Genomic DNA, 20,282 nt, shown 5'->3' on the forward strand with positions numbered 1-20,282 from the left:
CTTGCTGTCTTTAATAAGGTTGTCAAGTAAAGTGGGGTTGAAGATCTTTTGTCCCATATCGTGTCTAGACGCCACCATCATCATCACCAAGCAAAGTAACTCCTTCTCTCTGACTCTCAGTTGCTTTCGTGTTAGATTTTTGTTCTAATTTCTTTCTTTTACCTAGTTTTAATTTTGAATTTTTCGATTTATTTTATCAGTTTCTTGAGGTTGTGTGGTGCACTGGGTGTGGGGTGGGAACAATCGAACTCTATGATACAGCTGCCAAATTAGGTCTTGATCTGATCTCTCTGATTATTAATTCTCACATATTTATCTTTTCTATTTATAATTTTTTTGGTTGTTTTCGTTTAATTATCTTCTGTTCACATTGGTTGCCTAGAAAATTGAATAAAAGTTAGTAAACCTATATGTATGTAACTATGGAGTCTAGTTATCCAGAAATGGAAAAACCCATAGACATCTAAATCGAAATGAATTTTTCAATTTAGATTCGATACTCGATGATTTTGTACTTCTAAGAGACCGTAAACTGCATTTCTAGACACTTTTTTTTTTTTTTTTTTTTTTTGTATTTATGTCTTTTTGATATAGTGCCGACATGTTACATTTCTAATATATCAATATGAGCACATATTTATGAACTTCTATAAATATTTTTTTGTGATGCATATATTGTGTGAATTACCAAATTTTTAGGGTAGAGAAAATTTTTAGGACGCCAAAAAAATTTTAGCGGCACCCCCAATATGAAATGTCTGGCCCCGCCACTGTGCAGCGATTCGAACATCCTATCCAAAATGTGTGAAGAAGGAAATAAAAAAAAATAAATAGCAAAACTCAAAACTTACCATACCAAATTCTCTTTTTTCTCCATTTTCATATTGATTTTTACATTTTATCGGTAAATAAATTAGCATTTTGTTTGATTAAGCGAGTTAAAGGTCGCTATAGACTTGAGTTGATTTACGTATTATTGTTTTTCAACAAGCAAATCGTGTTATTGCTTTTCAACAATTATATTTTCGTAATCCCAATCTCATAAGCCGAACCCAGAAACTATCAGCAGTGTCTGTAGGCCCGGGCGGAACCACCTTAAGGCTGGGGGCTTGGCATAAGGTGGTCCACAAAAATTGTATTTTTTTTTTTTAAAAAAAAAAATATATATATATATATACAGGTTTTTTATAAAATATATCTTTAAAAATTAATTTTTGTCCTCCAAAATTTTTTTTTTCAAATTTTGCCCCCAAGTTAAAAGTTCTAGTTCTGTCCCTGGCTACAGGGGCGGAAGGAGACTGCAAGGTAGTGGAGACAAGGCTCGACATTGAGGGAGACATTGGAGATATCTCGAGGGGAACTTGAGGTTGACACCAAGAAAGATGCGGCCGGAGGAGCTGAGCCCCATGGCGCTGACATGGAAATGGGAGGCGATGGGAGGACGTTTTTTTTTTCCTGTAGATGAGGTATATAAGGGTCAGTTCTAGTGTTTTGCTAACATTTGTTTTTTTCGTCACAAGCTGACATGTCATCTTCTTATTGGAGAGCATAAAGGTCTTAATTTGTGTCAAAACCTTATACAAGTTATTTTCGCTGATCCATATTTGTCATTTCCTTTCCTTTGTCCCAAAGGTTTTTAAATGCATGAGACAGCAAATAAAACGGTTATTCACTACTCATAACGTACACAGAGAAATCAATCCCGCGTTCAACGGTTATAATTGGTGTGTGTCTATAATGTTTTGTCCGCTACTTTGATGGATCCCTGGAGAAACAACTCTAACCAACAAGGAAAACGAGGAAGAGAGAAGAAGAAGAGAGAGAAAGAGGTCCATCTTCATCTTCCATGGATGAAAGGAAAGGAGATGTTAGAATATATGTTGTCTCAATCCTCTTCTTTGCCTGCATTGTTGCCGGCGGAGTCCTCCTCTGCCTCTACATTTTTCTCCCACAAACAAACTCTACATCCTCGTATCCGGTTGCAGGAATGATCCTGGTCGGGATCCCATGGGCCTTTTGGTTTCTTGCTTGTTTATACAGATGCTGCAAGCCCCGGGCGGACCAACAACCCGACGAGTACGAGAGCAATCGTGAACCTTCCCCACCCACCGGCCCCGCCAGCGGTGCAACAACTGCGGCCAATACATCGAACGAAGAGTCCCCCATAAATTCTCCGGTTGGCGATCAACGCCGCGTGCATTTCGGGGCAGTCATTGTGCTTGGAAACGACGAGTGCGGCGACCAAAAAGAATTTGGCCATGATTATGGGTGAGTTTGAGAGTTGATATCTTGAGATTAAGATCATTTAAAATTCCTAGGGTTACCAATCATTCTTTTCAAATTAAATATATACTTAGGATTTTGTTATATCAGTGTTATTATTCTAAAAATACAAGAAAAAAAAAGGGGGTAAATGTTGAGGTGATATATGTTGATTGAGTGATTCTATTCATTACCCCATCCCGCAAAGAGTTGGATCAAGATCCTTCAAATTTTCATCTTCGTATAACAGATGTGCAAATCCACCATTTAATCTCAGTGATAAATGTTGATTGAGTAATTCCATTAATCACCCGTATCTCCTCAAAGTGTTGGATCAAGATCCTTTAGAATTTTATCTCTATATAACAGATATGCAAATTCACCCCTGAATCTGCGTCCCATATATTAAATGGCCCCAGATTCAATGGTGGATTTTTTTTTTTTTTTAAATGTACAAAAAAGATGTATAAGAATGACACCAAAAAAATCTCTTTAATTAAATGGTTGAGATTTTGTTGTAGCAACAATATTTATAACCTATATATATACAAACATTTTCTTTTTTTTCTGAAAAAAAAAATAAAATGAAGAAGCATTGGTGAAAGATGTGTATATATATATAGGTAGAGAGGTCTTAAGTAAATTTATTTTTGCTGAAAGGCATCCTAAGAAGGTGAATATTTGTGAAAAAGAAAGTGGCAATGAAAGTTACTGCTATGAATATAGGAATAATGGAAGTTATTTGACTAATATTTTTGAAAAATTAAGAAATGGGCTTAAATTAATTGAGCCATGGGATACTTTAAAAAAAGCATAAAATGTGTGGCTCGTATTGTCTTAATCAGATAACATTTAATTAGAATATATATAAAGTCATTAGAAAAAAAAAAATATATATATATATATATAAAACCCAAGTGGTTAATTAATTAAGTTAATTATTAACAAATGAGATGCATGTACATAATTAAAATAGAGAAAAGTGCTAGGGAGCCAAACAAATAAATCCAGAAAAATTTTCAAACTAACGTAGCAGACCGTGAGTAGTAGACAAAGAGAGAGAATTGCATTTTTTTTTTTTAATTTAAAAACTCTTGCCACATTAGTTTAAAAAATTTTCTGAGTTCATTTGTTTGGCTCTCTAGCACTTCTCTAAAATAGAAAGAATAAGGAGAATGTAGAGCTATTCCTCGGGCGTTATTTGACTCCAACCTCTTTGAAAATTTTCCAATTTGCTTAAATTAGTTGCTTTTAATTTATGTCATACTTAAAAATTAAAAATAAAAAACGTGCTGCACGATTTCCATCTTTGTAATGATTGAATTTAGAGATAAAATAATTGGTTAGAATATAGTGTAGAGTAGAGACCCTCTCTCACACACACACACACACACACACACACACATATATATATATATATATATATATAAGGGAAAATATAAATTTGACAACCTTAAAGATATATGGTCTGCTCTACTATAGGAGTTAGTTATCAAAAAAAGGTAGTTTTGGAAATTATTCGCGACAGAACTCAATTAAAAAACTACTTAATTTCAAAGAAAAAGTGACAGCCTTTCTATTTGGAAAGTTAATCTCCATCAATTGGCCTAAAAGACCTTTTTTTTTTTTAATAATAAAAAAATTAAAATTAAAATGAGCCTAAAAGACTATATATATGCAATAGAGATTTGCATCTCCTATCAACATAATGTTAGAGATATTGGCTCATATTCGGAATTAGGAGTTTATACCGAGCTCTAGTCTAAAGACCGTATAGGGCGGACGGTAGCGAAATAAGCGGAGCCCGGCCATGACGACCATTAATATAGCGTATACCTAAGTGTGTTTATACCAGGTCGAATTGTTGGAAATTGTGTCCAAAATTTCAATTAGTTAGATGGTGCAATCCTAGCACGAGTACCTCCTTCTGGGTATGATAAAACTTGTTTGAATATTAATTAAATATTTAAATTCACTCGCATAGTATCAGAGGTAGAGATCATAATTAATCTTTCGAACCCTAACTCCACAACTTATTTCTCATTTCAGTTAAAATTCAATGTGTACATTGAGCTTCACTTATTAATGATGAGTTTGAATAAACACGTTTAACTTTTTATGATAAAAATATGCGTGTGCGCGCCGTACGTACACAACGGTCAAACCATGTAAAATTCAAAGAATTTGGTAGTTTCAACAATCACCCACATATAAGATATTTGTATATATAATAATTAGATGGTCAAGATGGGACTATCATTGTACAAAAATTGCAACTAATTGTGGAGGATATATATATATATATTAGGTGCCCATGAAATGACAATCCTACTGCCCAACCCTATCAAACTATAATTTTGTGTCCAAAACCCTCATTCGTCAATCAACCACATTAAATTGGACGGAATATTCTCTTTTAGATGTTAAATCTCCTTAAATAATAGAAATACCCCAAATAAAAAATTAAAACAAAAAATATAAATATATAAATTAAATTTAAAAAATTAAAAAAAAAAAAAAAATAGGGTGTGGCTGCCGGTTCCCCTTAGGGGAGGGGGTGGCCAACGAGCCACTCCCAGAGGTGGCCAACGAGCCACCAATGAATTATAGTTAATGGGAGAAAAGATATTTACTCTTTATTAGGATAAGCATGAAAGTTGTTGATATTAATATATTATTATAAGCATGGAAAACATTTAGGAAAATGAGTCCTGGTAATTTCCTCACAAACTTCCAAATAAGTTCACGTTGATAATTCAAGTATTGATGAAGAAGCATCCTAAAGTGAACGAAGAAAGTGATCTCTCTCTTTCGTTTTCGTCTCCACAGTGGAAGAACATGTGTACGACGACGTAGCAGACAAGACTCTAGCAAATGCCAGAATATATGTAGGGAGAGAGAGAGAGAGAGAGAGAGAGAGAGAGAGAGACTGGAGTGAATGAGCCGCAAGCCCACAAAAAACGTGATCCCTTTTTACGCACCACGTTAATTTGGCACTCACCATCATCCCCATCTCCACGTCAAAAAGTAGTGTCGACAACCCATCCAAATTGTAGATCCAAAGCAGTGGTGTGGAAATTTCACAAACACCTGGTGGGGACGTACCTGAACGTGACTATAATACTTCTGTACCAGCTAGGAAATCAGTGTCTTGAGGGTCACATGCGCTCGTTCAACTATAACTTAACTTTAAAGCCTCTTTAGGATTAAGTTTGAGAGCTTAAAAAGTAGGAGTGAATTCATTTTACGCCTCTGAATTATCAAATGATTTGAGAAAGTCTTTAAATTTTAATACTTTATAATTTGGACCCCTGAACTTTCAATGGCAATCAATTTGAACCCATTTTGTCAGATTTTAAACGTTAAAAGTGAGACAATGACGTTTATACCCCTAAATTTTTATAAAATTCTAAATTTACCTTTAATTCCAATTTTTTTTTTATAAAAAAAAACAGGGATATTTTGGTGTTTTTAGGTGTAAATCAGAAAAGTTAGCAGTCAAATCTGACGGAGGGGTTCAAATTGACTGCAATTAAAAGTTCAGGGGTCTAAATTGAGAGGTTTTAAAGGTTGGAGAGGATTCTCAAATCACGTAGTAATTCAGAGGTCTAAAGTGAAGTTACTTCTAAAATGTATTTTTAGTACCTAAGAACTTGTGTCAAACAAAAAGTAGTATGTTTGGTAAAAAATTTCAAAAGTACTTTGACTTTTTTACTTCAAAAAAATGGCTAAAACGTACTTTTAGCTTTTGCCAAAAAATACATTTTGATTTAAAAGCTATATTTCTCAAACACAATTTCAAACATGCTCTTAGTCTTATTAAAGTTCTAGTTCCATCAAGTGGTGAGTATAAGACTGACAATTCTTGACACGACCTGCAAACCTGACACAAAATTAAAGGGTTAAAGTTGACATATATAGTCTTATATTCATGCTTTAATACAACCCGAACCCGACACGCGACATAATGACATGAATTTTTGACATGACTCGCGAATCTGACATAAACCTAATACAAAATTAAAAGGTTAAAATAGATCTGTATAATCTTATTAGCATGCTTTGATACAATTCAAACCAACCAGAAGAAGATAAATTTGTAACGTCTAAGTAGGCAGCTATAGTTTTAAAATAATCAATATTGCCTCGTGGTTGAACCTCCTCCACACCAAACTATTGCCAATGGACCACACACACTCGGTGGTATGATACAGTGTATTTAGCCCCATTTTAGCGGCACAAATACCATGTATGTAAGCCCACAAGAAAATGCGTAACTTGTGCACCAAGAAACTATGGCTCTTTTTAATATTTGTTTTTGTTTAAAATTCGTTATTCGTATGTCAGCCAATGGTTGAATCTTCTAGTCAAGTGCAATTTGGCCAAACCAATAGCAATATATATATATATAAAAAGAAAAGAAAAGAAAAAAATAAATAAATAAGAAGTTGTCAAGTGTCAAAATCAAGTTGTTGGCGTGTAATTTGGATGTTTAGACTGAAAACAGAAATATGCCGACAATTTTTCTTATAAAAAAAAAAAAAGTACCAAAACCCATGACACATTACCAAACGGAGATTTCCCTTTCTACATGGAACACCAAATGATAAATTAAATATGAAAATGACAATTTTTTTTTTTTTATTACTTTTACAAATTGGGTAGTAAGAAAATTGCTTTAACTCAGTCTCTAAAAATTTATTTAAACATGTAAAAATCATTTAAAAAAAAAAAAATCGTCGCAGGCTTTTTACTAGTATTAATAAAAAAAATATTGAAAAAACTTCACAAAGGCCTCCTAAATTTTTATGTGTTTTGAGAAGACCCTTTAAAGTTAAAAAAAAAACTCTCAATTTCACCCATTGAACTTGTAATTTGATTCAATCTACCCACTATGTCAATTTTTGGTGTTAACTCCTAACGGAATCTATGAAAAATATCAAAAATACTCTTGAATTTTTTGTTTTTAATTTTAAGGGTAAATTTGAAATTTTATAAAAGTTTCGGAGATAAAAAAAGACAATTTCATCATTTTTACCGTTGAAAGGAGGAGATTGAATCAAATTAGAAGTTCAATGGGTAAATTAAAAAATTTTAAACTTTGAGGGTCTTCTTAAAACACATGAAAATTGAAGAGTCTTTGTGAAGTTTTTCCAATAAAATATTTACTTCTCTCATGCTAAAAAATACATGACACTTTTAAAAACTGAGATGACTCCCTAAAACTCAAAAACTCTATATTTCAACTCTCTTACTATTAGTTTGATTCAATTTACCCATTCCATCAGTTTTTGGTGTTAATTCCTAACGAAATCTATGAAAAATGTCAAAATACCCTTAAAATTTTGTTTTTTTGTTTTTAATTATTTTAATTTAAAATTAAGAGTAAATTTAGAATTTTATAGAAGTTTCAGAGATATAAAAAGGTCATTTCATCATTTTTACTGTTTGTTTTAACACCCGATAATAGAGATTGCATCAAATTAAAAGTCTTATGGGTAAAATTTAGAATTTTTGAAATTTTCTTAAAAGTTAAAACACATCAAAATTCAAGAGTCTTATCCCTAAAGAGTAGCTCAATCGGCTGGGAATCACGGCTTATGAAGCGGTCCAAGCGGAGGTCACTAGTTCGAATCTCCACTCCTTCCTCTTGTGTAGACACATTTAAAAATAAAATAAATTCAAAAGTCTTTGTGAAGTTTCTCCAATAAAATATTTAGTTATCTCCTGCTAAAAGCACGTGACACTTTTAAAAACCGAATTTGCAAAAAAAAAAAAAAAAAAATTATATATATATATGAAAAAGAAGGGTCAGGCCGACTGACGCACGTGAATGAATAAGGCGAAGAAAAAGAAAGCAGTTCAAAATGAAAGAAACATCAAATAAGCAATAAAATAAAGGTGGCTCTATTTTGGGGGGCACGAAGTCTTATCTATAGCGGGATAAAAAAAACCGTGTTCCACGTGCAACAAATGCCAACTCCAACCTCCTCCGCCGATGTCTTGTGTGCGTTGTGTGCTTTACGTGTTTCAACTACTTTTCCTTTCCAAAACGCTGTCGTCGCTCACGCTGATTAAACACTCCCCCCTGGGCCCCACACCATCATCAGTGCCTTCCATATATACATATATATAACAAACACCATCTCCAAAACTGTCATTAATTTCCTGACAACCAAACAGCAAGAGCTTTGACAGACACCCAAGTATCACCAACATGAGGAGGAACTGCAACCTGGAACTTCGCCTTTTTCCCTACTCCGATTCCGACCACCACCCCAAGTAAGCCCCCTCTCTCTTTTGTAATCTTTGTTCGGTTGGTAGGAAAGAAAGAAAGAAAGAAAAATCTTTTTTGTTCTTCTGATTATTAATGGTATGTGGGTTTGATTTTTGAAGGGTGGAAGAGACAAGTGGAAGCCCACAACAGAAACACCAGGAGCAACTGCAACAGCAACAGCTGACAATCTTTTACAATGGCAAGATTTGTGTTTCTGATGTTACAGAATTTCAGGTATATGTTCTTTTTTCTTTTCCTTGAGATATATGTTCATGATATTAAGAAAATTTTGAGATTATTTTGCTCAAGTCATGATCTTTTGGTTGGTCATCAAGAACTGAAGACTTATTTTTTTTAAAAAAAAAATCTGAATTACTGTTATTTTTTTATTTTTTTATTTTTACAAAATTGTCACTTTCAGAAAGTAAACAGCCAAATAGGAAGTAATTAAGTTGTAATCAAGGAATTTCTTGGAAAATATTCAAGCCCCCTGCCGACAAGTTGTTAAAAGCTAGTGAAGTTTCACCGAACTTCCAAGATTTGAATATCGCATATTTTTCTTAAATTCCGTTAATATTATACGACTGCCATAGAATTAGACTGGTTTGTCAATTAAAATTAATAATTAATTTTTTTAATTATATCTAATTATATATTAGTTTACTAAATAACATGTATGTGTCGTTTAAGATAAAACTATTTGCTTAATATGTTTATGTATATATGTTTCAGGCCAAAACCATTCTATTTCTTGCTGCTAGAGAAATGGAGGAAAGGCTGAGGACTCCGACAGGGTCGTCGGAGCCGTGTTCGCCAGCGCTGAAATCTCCGGCATACAGCCCTACATCTGGTCTTTACATGAAGAAATCGCTACAAAGTTTTCTCCAGAAGAGGAAGCATCGGATCCAAGCAACATCACCATACAATCATTAGGTAGCTAGCTAGCTATTAAGCTATATATAGGCAAGTAGAATATATATATGGATCTAATTACATTCAATGGTTTAATGTGCTGGAGAGAAGGGGAAAAAAAATGATGTTGTAGAGTTTCCTACAAATCATTTTTTTTTTTTTTTTTTTTGTGTCAAAGTTATGGAGATTTGAGACTTGTAAATTATTCGTTTATTGAAGCTTTTTAAATGGAATATGAAGGTTCTGTTTTTGGAGTGTTATTTTGATACATGAAAAATAATTAATTGTCATGTTAATTTCCTATCAATTAGTGGTAAAGTCCACTTAACATCCTTAAATTATCACATCAATGATAATTTACATTCCAAACTATCAATTACGACAATTTACTCCCTCAAACTACTAAAACAATGACAATGTATCCCCCAATGCTAGCAAAATAACGAAATTACTCGTATAGAATTTTCAATCAGACAAAAATACCTTTAAAATTTTGAAAAAAAAATTAAATTTTAGTATTTTAGTATTTTATTTTAGTAAGGGTAATTTCGTCATTGTTTTGGTAGTTTTGAGGGTAAATTGTTGCAATTAATAGTTTGGAGGTAAATTGTTATTGGGGTGGTAGTTTGAGGGGTTAAGTAGACTTTACCCTAATAATTTGCAAGCAAAATCCGATCGTAGATTATATATATGTCTATATTATGCAACTAAATTGCGACCGATAGATCAAACTAGTGGCGCTCGTGTTATTGTAGTGGTTACTTTTTGTCTTCTCTTTATATTTGTTTTTTTGCAACTATCTACGGGGTAAAGTTTTTTTTGCTTTCTTAGGTTTCGATTACCTTTAATCGGTTTTTAATGTTTTATTTACACGAAACCCTCAGAATAACAGTTTTAGATTTCCAATCTATCTTTTGTTTTTCTCTTTGATTCTTTTTTTGTGAGCAAATAACTGGCCGATGGCGGAGGAATTATTAGACATGTAGAAGAATCTGTCATTGATTGTAGGGGAAGCGAAGGAGATTGCGATTGAGAATACACTTTGTAGCGGAGATGAAAAAGGGAGAAAATCATTTCTAGTTGGGAAAGTTATGATGGATCGGGCAGTGGATAGGGGTGTGACTTCTCCGAATATGCTGAGGATCTGGAAACTGATTGAGATGGTGACATTCAAATAGTTAGATATAAACTTCTTCCTCATGCAGTTAGATATGATTGAGTCTAATTTCATCATCTTCCCTTGGCTTGTATGATTTGTGATGTGGGATCTAGCAAAAAAGGTTGTTAAACAAAGCATAGATCAGGTTTTGATGAAAGAAATTCTTCATTGTATCTATGATAATATTTTGTTATAGCAACATGCTCTCTTTTTATAAAATGAATGAAGAAGAAGAATATATATATATAAAAGAATAAGAAGAAGAAGAATGAATGAATTAGATGATTTAGATAATCATGTTTATCTCTTCCTTTTTTTCTTTTTCTTTTTTTTCTTTTTCTTTCTCACACTCTTACCCATATAATTATTCATTATACTCAAGTAATACATTTTTTTTTTTAAAAAAAAAAAAAAAAAAAAGAGAATCGTATTAATTACTCTCATTGCCCAAACAAAAGACAACATGCAAGTTGCTCTAATAATATACTTCAACACCTGTATTAACAAATATCAAAATAAATGAATATTTTACATGTGAAAAAAGTAAGTCCACAACTTAATCAGTAAGTAAATCGTCAATGAAACTTAGCATCTAAGTTTCTAGTATTACTAGTCCTGTTTAACATTTTGTGAAAATCGATTTTCAAACCTAGATACCAAATTTCCAAAAGTAACTTTTTTTTTTTTTTTTTAATTTACCAAAGAACTTATGGATTTTTCTAAAAAAAAAAAGTGCCGAAAGGGCACTTAATAGTCACACATTTAGGTCAGCTGCCTCCTTTTGTAGCAACTATTTGTGACCACCAGCCACTCTTTTATATAGATTGAAGTAATTGAATTGAGATCCCTCCTAGATACCCATTTATCATAGTTGTAATGATCATTTTTTAAATTGCATGCTGATTGAGGGGGCCAATGAGCTCTTCTCTCTCTCTCTCTTTGTTTTTTTTTTTTTTTGGAAACTTCACTTACTCCCATAAACTTACGCGCATTTATAAACACTCCTCCAATATTCAAAATCTCTCACTTTGATGTATCGAACTTTAATTTTCTTCAACTTTCTCCCTTCCGTTAGGATTTTTAGTTAAATCCTAACGCAGAGGTGTGAAATTACTAAAATATCATTATTTTTTTAATTAAAAAATAATTTTTTTTTTTAAAAAAAATCATGGTAAATTTGGAATTTTAAAAAATTTAAGGTGTATAAAGGTCTTTTACTCATTTTTTTTCGTTTAATTTAACTGCAATATTTAATGGTAGGGGGTATTTGAAACGAAACGAAAGTTCGATATACCAAAGTGAAAAACTTGGAACATTGAAAGGGTGTTTGCAAAAGGTGCATAAGTTCATGGAGGATAAGTAAAGTTTTCTCCTTTTTTTTTTTTTTTTTTTTGTTAATTTAAAAAATAAATAAAAATTTGCAATATGTGTCCTTTAACACGTTAAAAATATAATTTTTTTTTTAACAGTATGTAAAATTTTCTCCAACTCTTTCAATGCTATTAAAAAAACGTGTATTTTTTCACATGCTTAAGGAACACGCATAGCAATTTTGTAAACAGAATTAAGAAAAGTTGGTTTTAAAAAGATAAAATTGTCCATTAGTATTAGGTTTTGATAATTTAGACAAAGACACATACAAACACCCAAGTTACAATTGTTCCACCAAGTCAAACTCATCCTCCAGAATTTCAAACCAATCAAAACCAAAGTCATCTTGCCTCCGAGCTACATCTCTTACCTTTATTTAGAGGTATAGGATCAACTATTATAAGAGACAATGGGCAAGACTAGGGAACAAGGGGTCCAATCCAAATGAAGGGGTTGAAAAATTAAAGGGTTCTTCCATCATTTGGAGAGGAAAAACAAAAAGAACTTTGTCTCATGTCGATATTTATTAGATTCAAAAAGTATGTCCGCAAGCAATAACAAATGTTAAAATATTAATTAAATAATTAAATTTATCTTTATTTATTTTTTTTTATTGTTAGAACAATTTTTGAAATGAGTGAATCACGCAAACCGGAGAGATGGTGACATACAAACTAAATAAGAATTAGAAAAAAGTGCTTACCAGGAAGTGGCAACGGGGATAGCTCTTATGCCAAACTTAATAGGCTTTCTAAAGAATAATAACAACTCAATACACAAAGAGTCGACCCATTTTACCTAAAAGAATGCTCCCTTATATAGGTGCATGTGACGGTTAACGTCGATCGTAGTTGCCAGTCATCGTCCCTAAATTCTTGAGCCTGAGTGCTACCTGAGAATTTCAGGGACTAGATTTAAATTTGCAATGGTGGCCTTGACCAATCTTGACAATTTTCAGTAATGTGCTTCGAGATTGTTTTGGAGATCGTGACAATGCGTAGTAGAATTCTCGGTAATGCCATGTTATCAAGAACTCTACTAATAGTGGACTTGAATGACTCGTGCGGATTATGTATATATGTGATGGGCTTGGTTGGTTGGCTAGCTCCAAGGTCGGCCCACTACTCAACACTTAATTATCAATTAAACGTTTAAAATAACTGATGATTTAACATAGTATTATATCAATGATTCTAAGTTTGCATGAAAACTATTACAAGTAGCAATTGAATTTTGACTGGGTGATCTATATTGGAAGGTAGCTATAGGCAGCCTTGGAAATTATTTTGGTGGAAATTGAGTCATTAGAGATGATGGAGATGTATCAAATTGATAGAATTGTCAGCTCTAAGGGAAGAATTGTCAAATTCTTTATGGCTTAGAAAAGTTGATGTCGAAAGGACCGCACTATATATGTATATATAGCATGAGTATTAAGAATATTTGTGGCAAAAGCAGCTGAACAACAACCTTTTTGGTCAAAGAAAACTTGTATTCATAGAAGAAATTCATGCGTTATTATACCATATGGAAATCGTTTATGTTGAGCTTAATATTCTTGTTAATAGGTCCAACCAATAGCTCATTTTGTCTGCTGCGTGTTCAAATTAATCAACGCAATTATGGCATTGGAACCGGGAAATAGTATTACATAAAGGATGGAGAAAGATTAAAGAGACATGTTAGACATCATTCCGCAATACATCTCCTATCTATCCATTTTCCAAACCCATCATTGACGGCCTTACAAATTAAATGGTGGATTTCCAATTTACTGTTCGGATTGAGATGTACAATAAATATACGGAAATTACAATAAATATAACCTTTTTTTTTAAAAAAAAAGTCTCATTTCCCATCATACTTTCATGTAAAATATCAACTTAATTAGCAGTCTTAATGATATTTCTATGAATCTATTATTTGTTAAAAACCAAAGGAAAAAAAACAACTTATAATGTTTTGGAGATAATTTCTTATAGTAAAAGCATTTTTTGTGGTTGAAATATGAAGCATGAAGTGCCTAGTGATCATAAATTGAATAAATTAATAAACGTTTAAAATGCTTAATTGGGCCTTAATCTCAATGGTAAATGTGTAATGATGTGGGTTTGACATGAGTTAGTGTGAGTCGGCAAAGTTGATTGGATATGCTATCTTTTTCCCCAATCCCATCCACCTTCACACTATTAATTTATGGCTTTTTCTCAATTCAAAAAGACATTTTGGTCCAATATTATGGCTGGTGTACAGCTGAGAAACTTTCATGTTGCAATGAACATTCCCTTGTCCTTGTCAAATCCAACACTCCTTCAAAGGTCTTTTTGTAATGGAAAAATGTTATTTCTTACTCGAATAGAAATAGATGATATTTTTGTGTTTTCTTTGTGCTCGGTCAAAATTAACGTGGCTTTTAAAACTACTATTAAATCAAAAGTTAATAATGATTTGTCACAAATTCAATAGTAATTTTAAAAGTCAGATCAATTTTAGGTAGATATAAGAGAGACGCAAGGATGATGTCTATCATTACTCTTCTCCATTTCCCATCTATCTCTTTTTTAAATCCACCATTAAATCATGTGAGTCATACAGATCATTCAATGATAAATTTGAAAAATACATAGATGAAAGATAAACAAGAAATTGAAGAATATCATGTCTTTTTATAATTAATTACACATTCTCAAATATACATAAATGAGAGATTTGTTTTAGATTTTTGAGAAAAGTATACTTTACCCCCGAACTTTGGGGCGATTTTTAATTCGACCTCCAATGTTTCAATTTTTGCAATGCAACCCCCAAACTTCCAAATTTTTGCAATTCAACCAATTTTATCTCAAAATTTCTATATTGCTCCTAATTTTTTTATTTTTTATTTTTTTTTTTTAAATTCTGGGTGGCTACGCCATCTGGCCATTTTTGCACACCCAATTTTTTTTTTTTTTAATAAAAAATAAAAAATTAGGGGCAATATGAGAATTTTTGAATAAAATTAGTCGAATTGCAAAAATTTGGAAGTTTGGGGGGTGCATTGCAAAAATTGAAACATTGAAGGTCGAATTGAAAATCCCCCAAAGTTTGGGGGTAAAGTATAATTTTCCCTAGATTTTTTTTTTTTTTAATAATTTTATGAAGGATATTTTTTTCATTGAAGGAACATTGACGTTGTTTGGTAGTTTAGGAGAGCCATTGACACAATTAATAGTTTAGAGAGATATTGACAATGAGGTGGTAGTTTAAAAGACGTAGGTATACTTTTTCCTATCAAATATATGGTTTAGAAGGAAAAGAAAAGAAAAGTCTATATAAACACAAACGAGAGAGAGAGAGAGAGAGAGAGAGAGAGGAATTTGATCAACAAAGTAAATGGATCCTATGTACATTTTTGGGGTTTTATTCATAAACATCTTGGGCCAAGATGTTTATTCAGCCCAAAATTCAGATGTTTATTCATAAACATCTTGGCCCAAAATTCAGCCCAAAGTCAATGCATAAACCCAACTCAATATGCCAAAATGTGCATAGTAGAAGCTGTTTCAACTAACTTCCAGTAATGACAACTCCCCTTCACCTTCTTGGTGTTTAGGCAAAGTCAACTGTTGCTGTCTGCTGACAACTTGGAAGCAGATCTGCATTTCATTCTAACTTGCAAGATCTTTGGTAAGATCCCTTTGTCCTTTACCATCTATCTATATCTTCTTTGTTATTGATATCAGCAATATCATGTCTAATCAAGTTGCCATGATAGTTTCAGAGCCTTCCTTTTTGGGATGGATATTGAATATCTCTTAGGTTGGAAACTGATAGGTTATAGTTGATGTTAGTTTGATTGAGATTGGTTGTGGTTTCAAAAAGGGTAATGGTTGGATTGAAAATGGTTCTACACTTAGGGTAGGAGTTCACAGCATACAATCTGTTGATTGATTCTGTTCGATAAAATTCCTCAATGAACTCTCCTAGACTTAATTGACCCCTTTTGTTAGAAAGATCACATGGTCAATTATTCTACTGCCTATTTGAAATCTAAGGGATAACAATGATGCTGATGATGCTAGCTTATTTGAATTTAAACAATAACAGTTAACAAAACAACCCAAAGATAACAACCAAGGATTAAGATAACCAAGCCCAACAATTAAGTTAACCAAACTTTATCTTGTGATTCTCCCATAAGTTCTGGTATTTAGGATTGGGTCTCCTAGTCTGTTACCTTATCTGCTAATGGATGCAATGCTCATCCTTCTCTTTAGTGGGGCCTTCAGGTTTGAGGAACTCCACTCTTGAGACTTGAGTACCATAAAGTGTAAGGGGTGATCCATTAGGGAACTTCTTTACTACCTCTTTACCTAGAGTAGCATTTCCTTGAAAGATTCCACACAAACTACTTGAAATTATAGAATTTAAAAAGCATATTTTTTAGAATAAGATTACATTGTTTACATCATAAACATCAAAATTTGTGAGATCTGTTACTGTCATACACAGCTATTTTCTTTTGTTTTTGTTTTCGGCTTGATCACAAGTTTGTGACATTGATTCTTTTTTGTTCCTTCCTCCTTGTCACTCACTCTCTTTCCCCATTTTACTTCAAGCAGTGACCATGGATATTGGCGGGACAATCATTTCGCTACTTAATTTATCATGGGCGCCCCTTGCCAAACCGTTCTATTATTTGAGAAATGTTCAGAAACGCCTAGAGGCACTTCATGTCAATTTGGAAGTACTAAATGGTCGAGCAAATGACATTAAAATGGAGATGGATAGGGGAATAGCCTACTTGAATAAGAAGCCAAAAAGTGAGGCACAATTGTGGCTCAAACATGTGGAAAAAGCAAATAATGATGTGAGTAGCTTAGAAAATGAAATCAGCATTAAAGGAAGATGCATGAACGGCTGTCTTCCTAATTGTTGTTTGCGTTATAAGTTAGGAAAACGTCTTGTAAAAAAGATTAAAGACGTGGCTGAGCTTCAAGGAACGGGAGTATTTCCAAATGGCTTATTCATTGATTTATTGCCAAATGGGGGAAAATTTCTGCCAACAACAGGAATAATAGGTCAAACAATACCGAGGAAGGTTCTGCATGAGATTTGGGAATGTCTGATTGATGTCAATATCAATAAGATAGGTGTCTATGGAATGGGTGGCGTTGGAAAGACAACTATCATGATACATATCAATAATCTACTCAATGAAGCCCAGACATTTGATAATGTTATTTGGGTGACTGCATCAAAAGTGTTTGACTTGGGAAAATTACAAATTGACATAGCAAAAGCAGTACACTTGGATCTCTCTTACGAAGAAAATGTGATTAGGAGATCAACCATATTATTTGAGCACTTGCAGAGAATGAAAAAATTTACGCTAATCATAGATGATTTATGGAGTAAGTTTACCTTAGAAGAGGTGGGGATTCCACAACCAAATAAAGATAATGGTTGTAAGTTAGTATTCATTACTCGACTCATGGAAGTCTGTCGGGGCATGGAGACACATAAGGAAATTAAAGTGGATGTATTTTCTGAGCAAGAAGCCTGGAATTTGTTCATTGATAAAGCATGTATGGATGAATTTCTTTCTCCTACAATAGAATCCATTGCAAAGCTGATTATTGATGAATGTGGTCGCTTGCCACTTGCAATTATTACCGTGGGACGAGCCATGAGGAGAACCAATGATGTGAGAGCTTGGAAGAATGCATTGGAAGAATTGAAAAGCACAAGAGCAGAAATTGAAGGCATGGAAGAAGATGTTTTTGCACGTCTGAAATTTAGCTTTAACCACTTAAAAAATGATAAGGTTCAGGCTTGCTTTTTGTACTGTGCATTGTATCCTGAGAAATACAAAATTGATGTTGAAGAGCTGATCGAGTACTGGATTTTAGAGGGTTTGATAGATGAAGTATGGGATAGGGAGCATGAGATCAACAAAGGGCATGCATTGCTTAAGGAACTCAAAGACGCTTGCCTGCTGGAGGGTATTGGGACAGGGTATGTGAGAATGCATGATCTGGTGAGGGATTTAGCAATTAGAATCACAAGGGAGAGTCCGCGGTTTATGGTCAAAGCTGGTGTTGGATTGAAAACATTGCCAACGACATGGATGGAAGATGTAGAAAGGGTCTCCCTAATGGAAAATAACATTGAGGCTCTTCCAGATCATCCAACTAGCATGAATTTATCAACTTTGCTCCTGCAACAGAACCCCCTCTTGGAGAGCATACCTGATTCATTCTTTTTGAAAATGCATAACCTCAGAGTACTTGATCTATCTGATTCCAAAATTAAGTCACTTCCAGTTACACTTTCCTGCTTACGGAATCTCCGTGGACTCCTATTACGTCTTTGTGAGATTGAAGAGTTACCTTCACTAGCAGCCCTTAAAGAGCTGAGGGTGTTGGACCTTTCATCTACTCTAATCAAATGGTTGCCATGTGGTATTGAAGGCTTGGTATATCTCAGGCGTCTTGATCTTTCATATACGGAAGAATTAAAGATGTTTCCTGCAGGGGTTATTCAAAACATGTCCCATCTAGAAAACCTATCAATGTTTAAAAGCAAATGGAGATGGTCATTGAGTACACAAGGAAAAGGGGAAGGAGCAGATTTTGCAGAAATCACAAACTCCTCACAACTAACTAATCTGGGCCTTTCCTTTGAGGATCGATACAGCTTCAACAACTACGTGAAATCTGGACACTGGCGGGTGCTGAAAAGCTACCGCATTGGAATAGGACTTTTGTCAGGCCTTTTACCTATTTCCAAAGGAAATTGTAGTGTAGCAGTTCAAGGCTGTAACATCATTACAAATGGGAGTTCAATCGAGCTCCCAGACAACACTCAAGAGTTGGCATTACAGGGTTGTCATGACATTGATATTCTATCCAAACTGTCAAGCATATCGAACTTGGATAATCTTAAAGAGTGTTACATCTCCAGTTGTAGTGGGTTAGAGTACATCATAATGGCAGATGAAAATTATTTTCCTCTCCTGGAGAAATTGATCCTTCGAAAGCTGCTTAACCTAAAGGCAATTTGTAATGGAACTGTGGTTGATAGTCTATTCTCAAAGTTAAAGACTCTGCATATTCATAATTGCAATAGACTCAAGTACATATTCACATTTGGATTGTTACAGAGCCTGCAAAATCTTGAAGAGGTTGAGGTGTGGAATTGTCATTCAGTAGAGGACATAATAGAAGGGGAGGAAACCGGTGGAGTAAATAACAATGTCTTTCCTCCTATAATGATTCCAAGGCTACGTGTCATATACTTATCTTCTTTACCTGAATTGAAAACCATCTCTAAAAGGTTACCAGTTTGTAATTCATTAAAATCCATTGATGTATGGGACTGTGAGAAGCTAAAGAAGCTGCCGTTTTCAATGGACAACTTACCGTTCTCCCTCAAACGCATTGGAGGAAGCCAAAAGTGGTGGGATGAGTTGTACTGGGATGAGACTGGCTGTAAGAATCTTTTGCAACCCTTCTTCGTTGAAGATAAATGATTCACAAGGCAGCCTATCGTCAGGCTTTTTGATGAATATGCAAGTTGCATTCAACAATGACTTGAGGTTGATTCATGGCAAAGCAGCATTGTGAATCTCTCAAATGCTATGGCTTCAGACTTTCCAGGTGAGTTTGAGACTGCCTCTATCAACAAGCAACTCTCCAATGCTCCTCGGTCACCCCACCAAGACCATCACAGCCTAATTTGGAAGACAATGCTAGATTGCATTTCACCACTCATTTTCTTCACAAAAGGGAGATCTCATGGTATTCTTGTTAGATTGCACTTGAAGAAAAGCAAGCATGGTAGTACTAGTAGTGTACTATTTTTACTTGCAAGTCAGGGTTTTCAAGGTCTGTAGGCTGACAATCTTTGTTGGATTGCTGGGCTGCAGGGATGATACATAGGGTTATGCAAGGATACTGGTGTCTCTCTAAAGGTGAAGGTTTGAAGTCTGACCTATTACAGTTAAAATTTGTAGGATGAAGGTTCCTTTTGGGCAATTAGTCTATTTCTCATTTCTTTAATATGAAACTTCTATCTGTTTAAAGAAAAGTATACATATGCAGTTTGATATTTGAATATGAAATCTGATATCTTATATGGGTAATCACCATTCTTCATATTACAAGTAAATTTAACATTTGATGCATACTGAATTTTGAAAATGAAATAAAACAGTTGGTCGGGTTCTGCTTGCTTCTTTCAATTGAAAACAAACCATGTAGGCACGACTGACTAAAAGGAAGCAACTTTATGCTAAAATTGTCCCCTCTTGATGTAAAG

General features: G+C 33.8%; 3 protein-coding genes across 3 annotated transcripts; all 3 read left to right on the top strand.

Annotated features, from left to right (window-relative positions):
- The first annotated feature begins 1,846 nt into the window (after nt 1-1,846).
- On the top strand, nt 1,847-2,272 carry LOC132169453 (uncharacterized). The gene has a single exon (XM_059580486.1). It carries the CDS (start codon nt 1,847-1,849, stop codon nt 2,270-2,272), a length of 426 nt encoding a protein of 141 aa, XP_059436469.1.
- Nucleotides 2,273-8,437: 6,165 nt separating this feature from the next.
- Nucleotides 8,438-9,686, top strand: LOC132172411 (protein TIFY 5A). The gene is made up of 3 exons (XM_059583907.1): nt 8,438-8,544; nt 8,659-8,773; nt 9,272-9,686. The coding sequence occupies exons 1-3, from the start codon at nt 8,480-8,482 to the stop codon at nt 9,470-9,472; spliced, it is 381 nt and encodes a 126-aa protein (XP_059439890.1). The 5' UTR covers nt 8,438-8,479; the 3' UTR covers nt 9,473-9,686.
- A 5,867-nt stretch (nt 9,687-15,553) lies between these two features.
- On the top strand, nt 15,554-20,092 carry LOC132171171 (probable disease resistance protein At4g27220). The gene is made up of 2 exons (XM_059582416.1): nt 15,554-15,647; nt 16,583-20,092. Exon 2 carries the CDS (start codon nt 16,588-16,590, stop codon nt 19,492-19,494), a length of 2,907 nt encoding a protein of 968 aa, XP_059438399.1. The 5' UTR covers nt 15,554-15,647; nt 16,583-16,587; the 3' UTR covers nt 19,495-20,092.
- Nucleotides 20,093-20,282: the final 190 nt, after the last annotated feature.

Source organism: Corylus avellana, chromosome ca2 (assembly GCF_901000735.1).
Source record: "Corylus avellana chromosome ca2, CavTom2PMs-1.0".
Taxonomy (NCBI): Eukaryota; Viridiplantae; Streptophyta; class Magnoliopsida; order Fagales; family Betulaceae; genus Corylus; species Corylus avellana.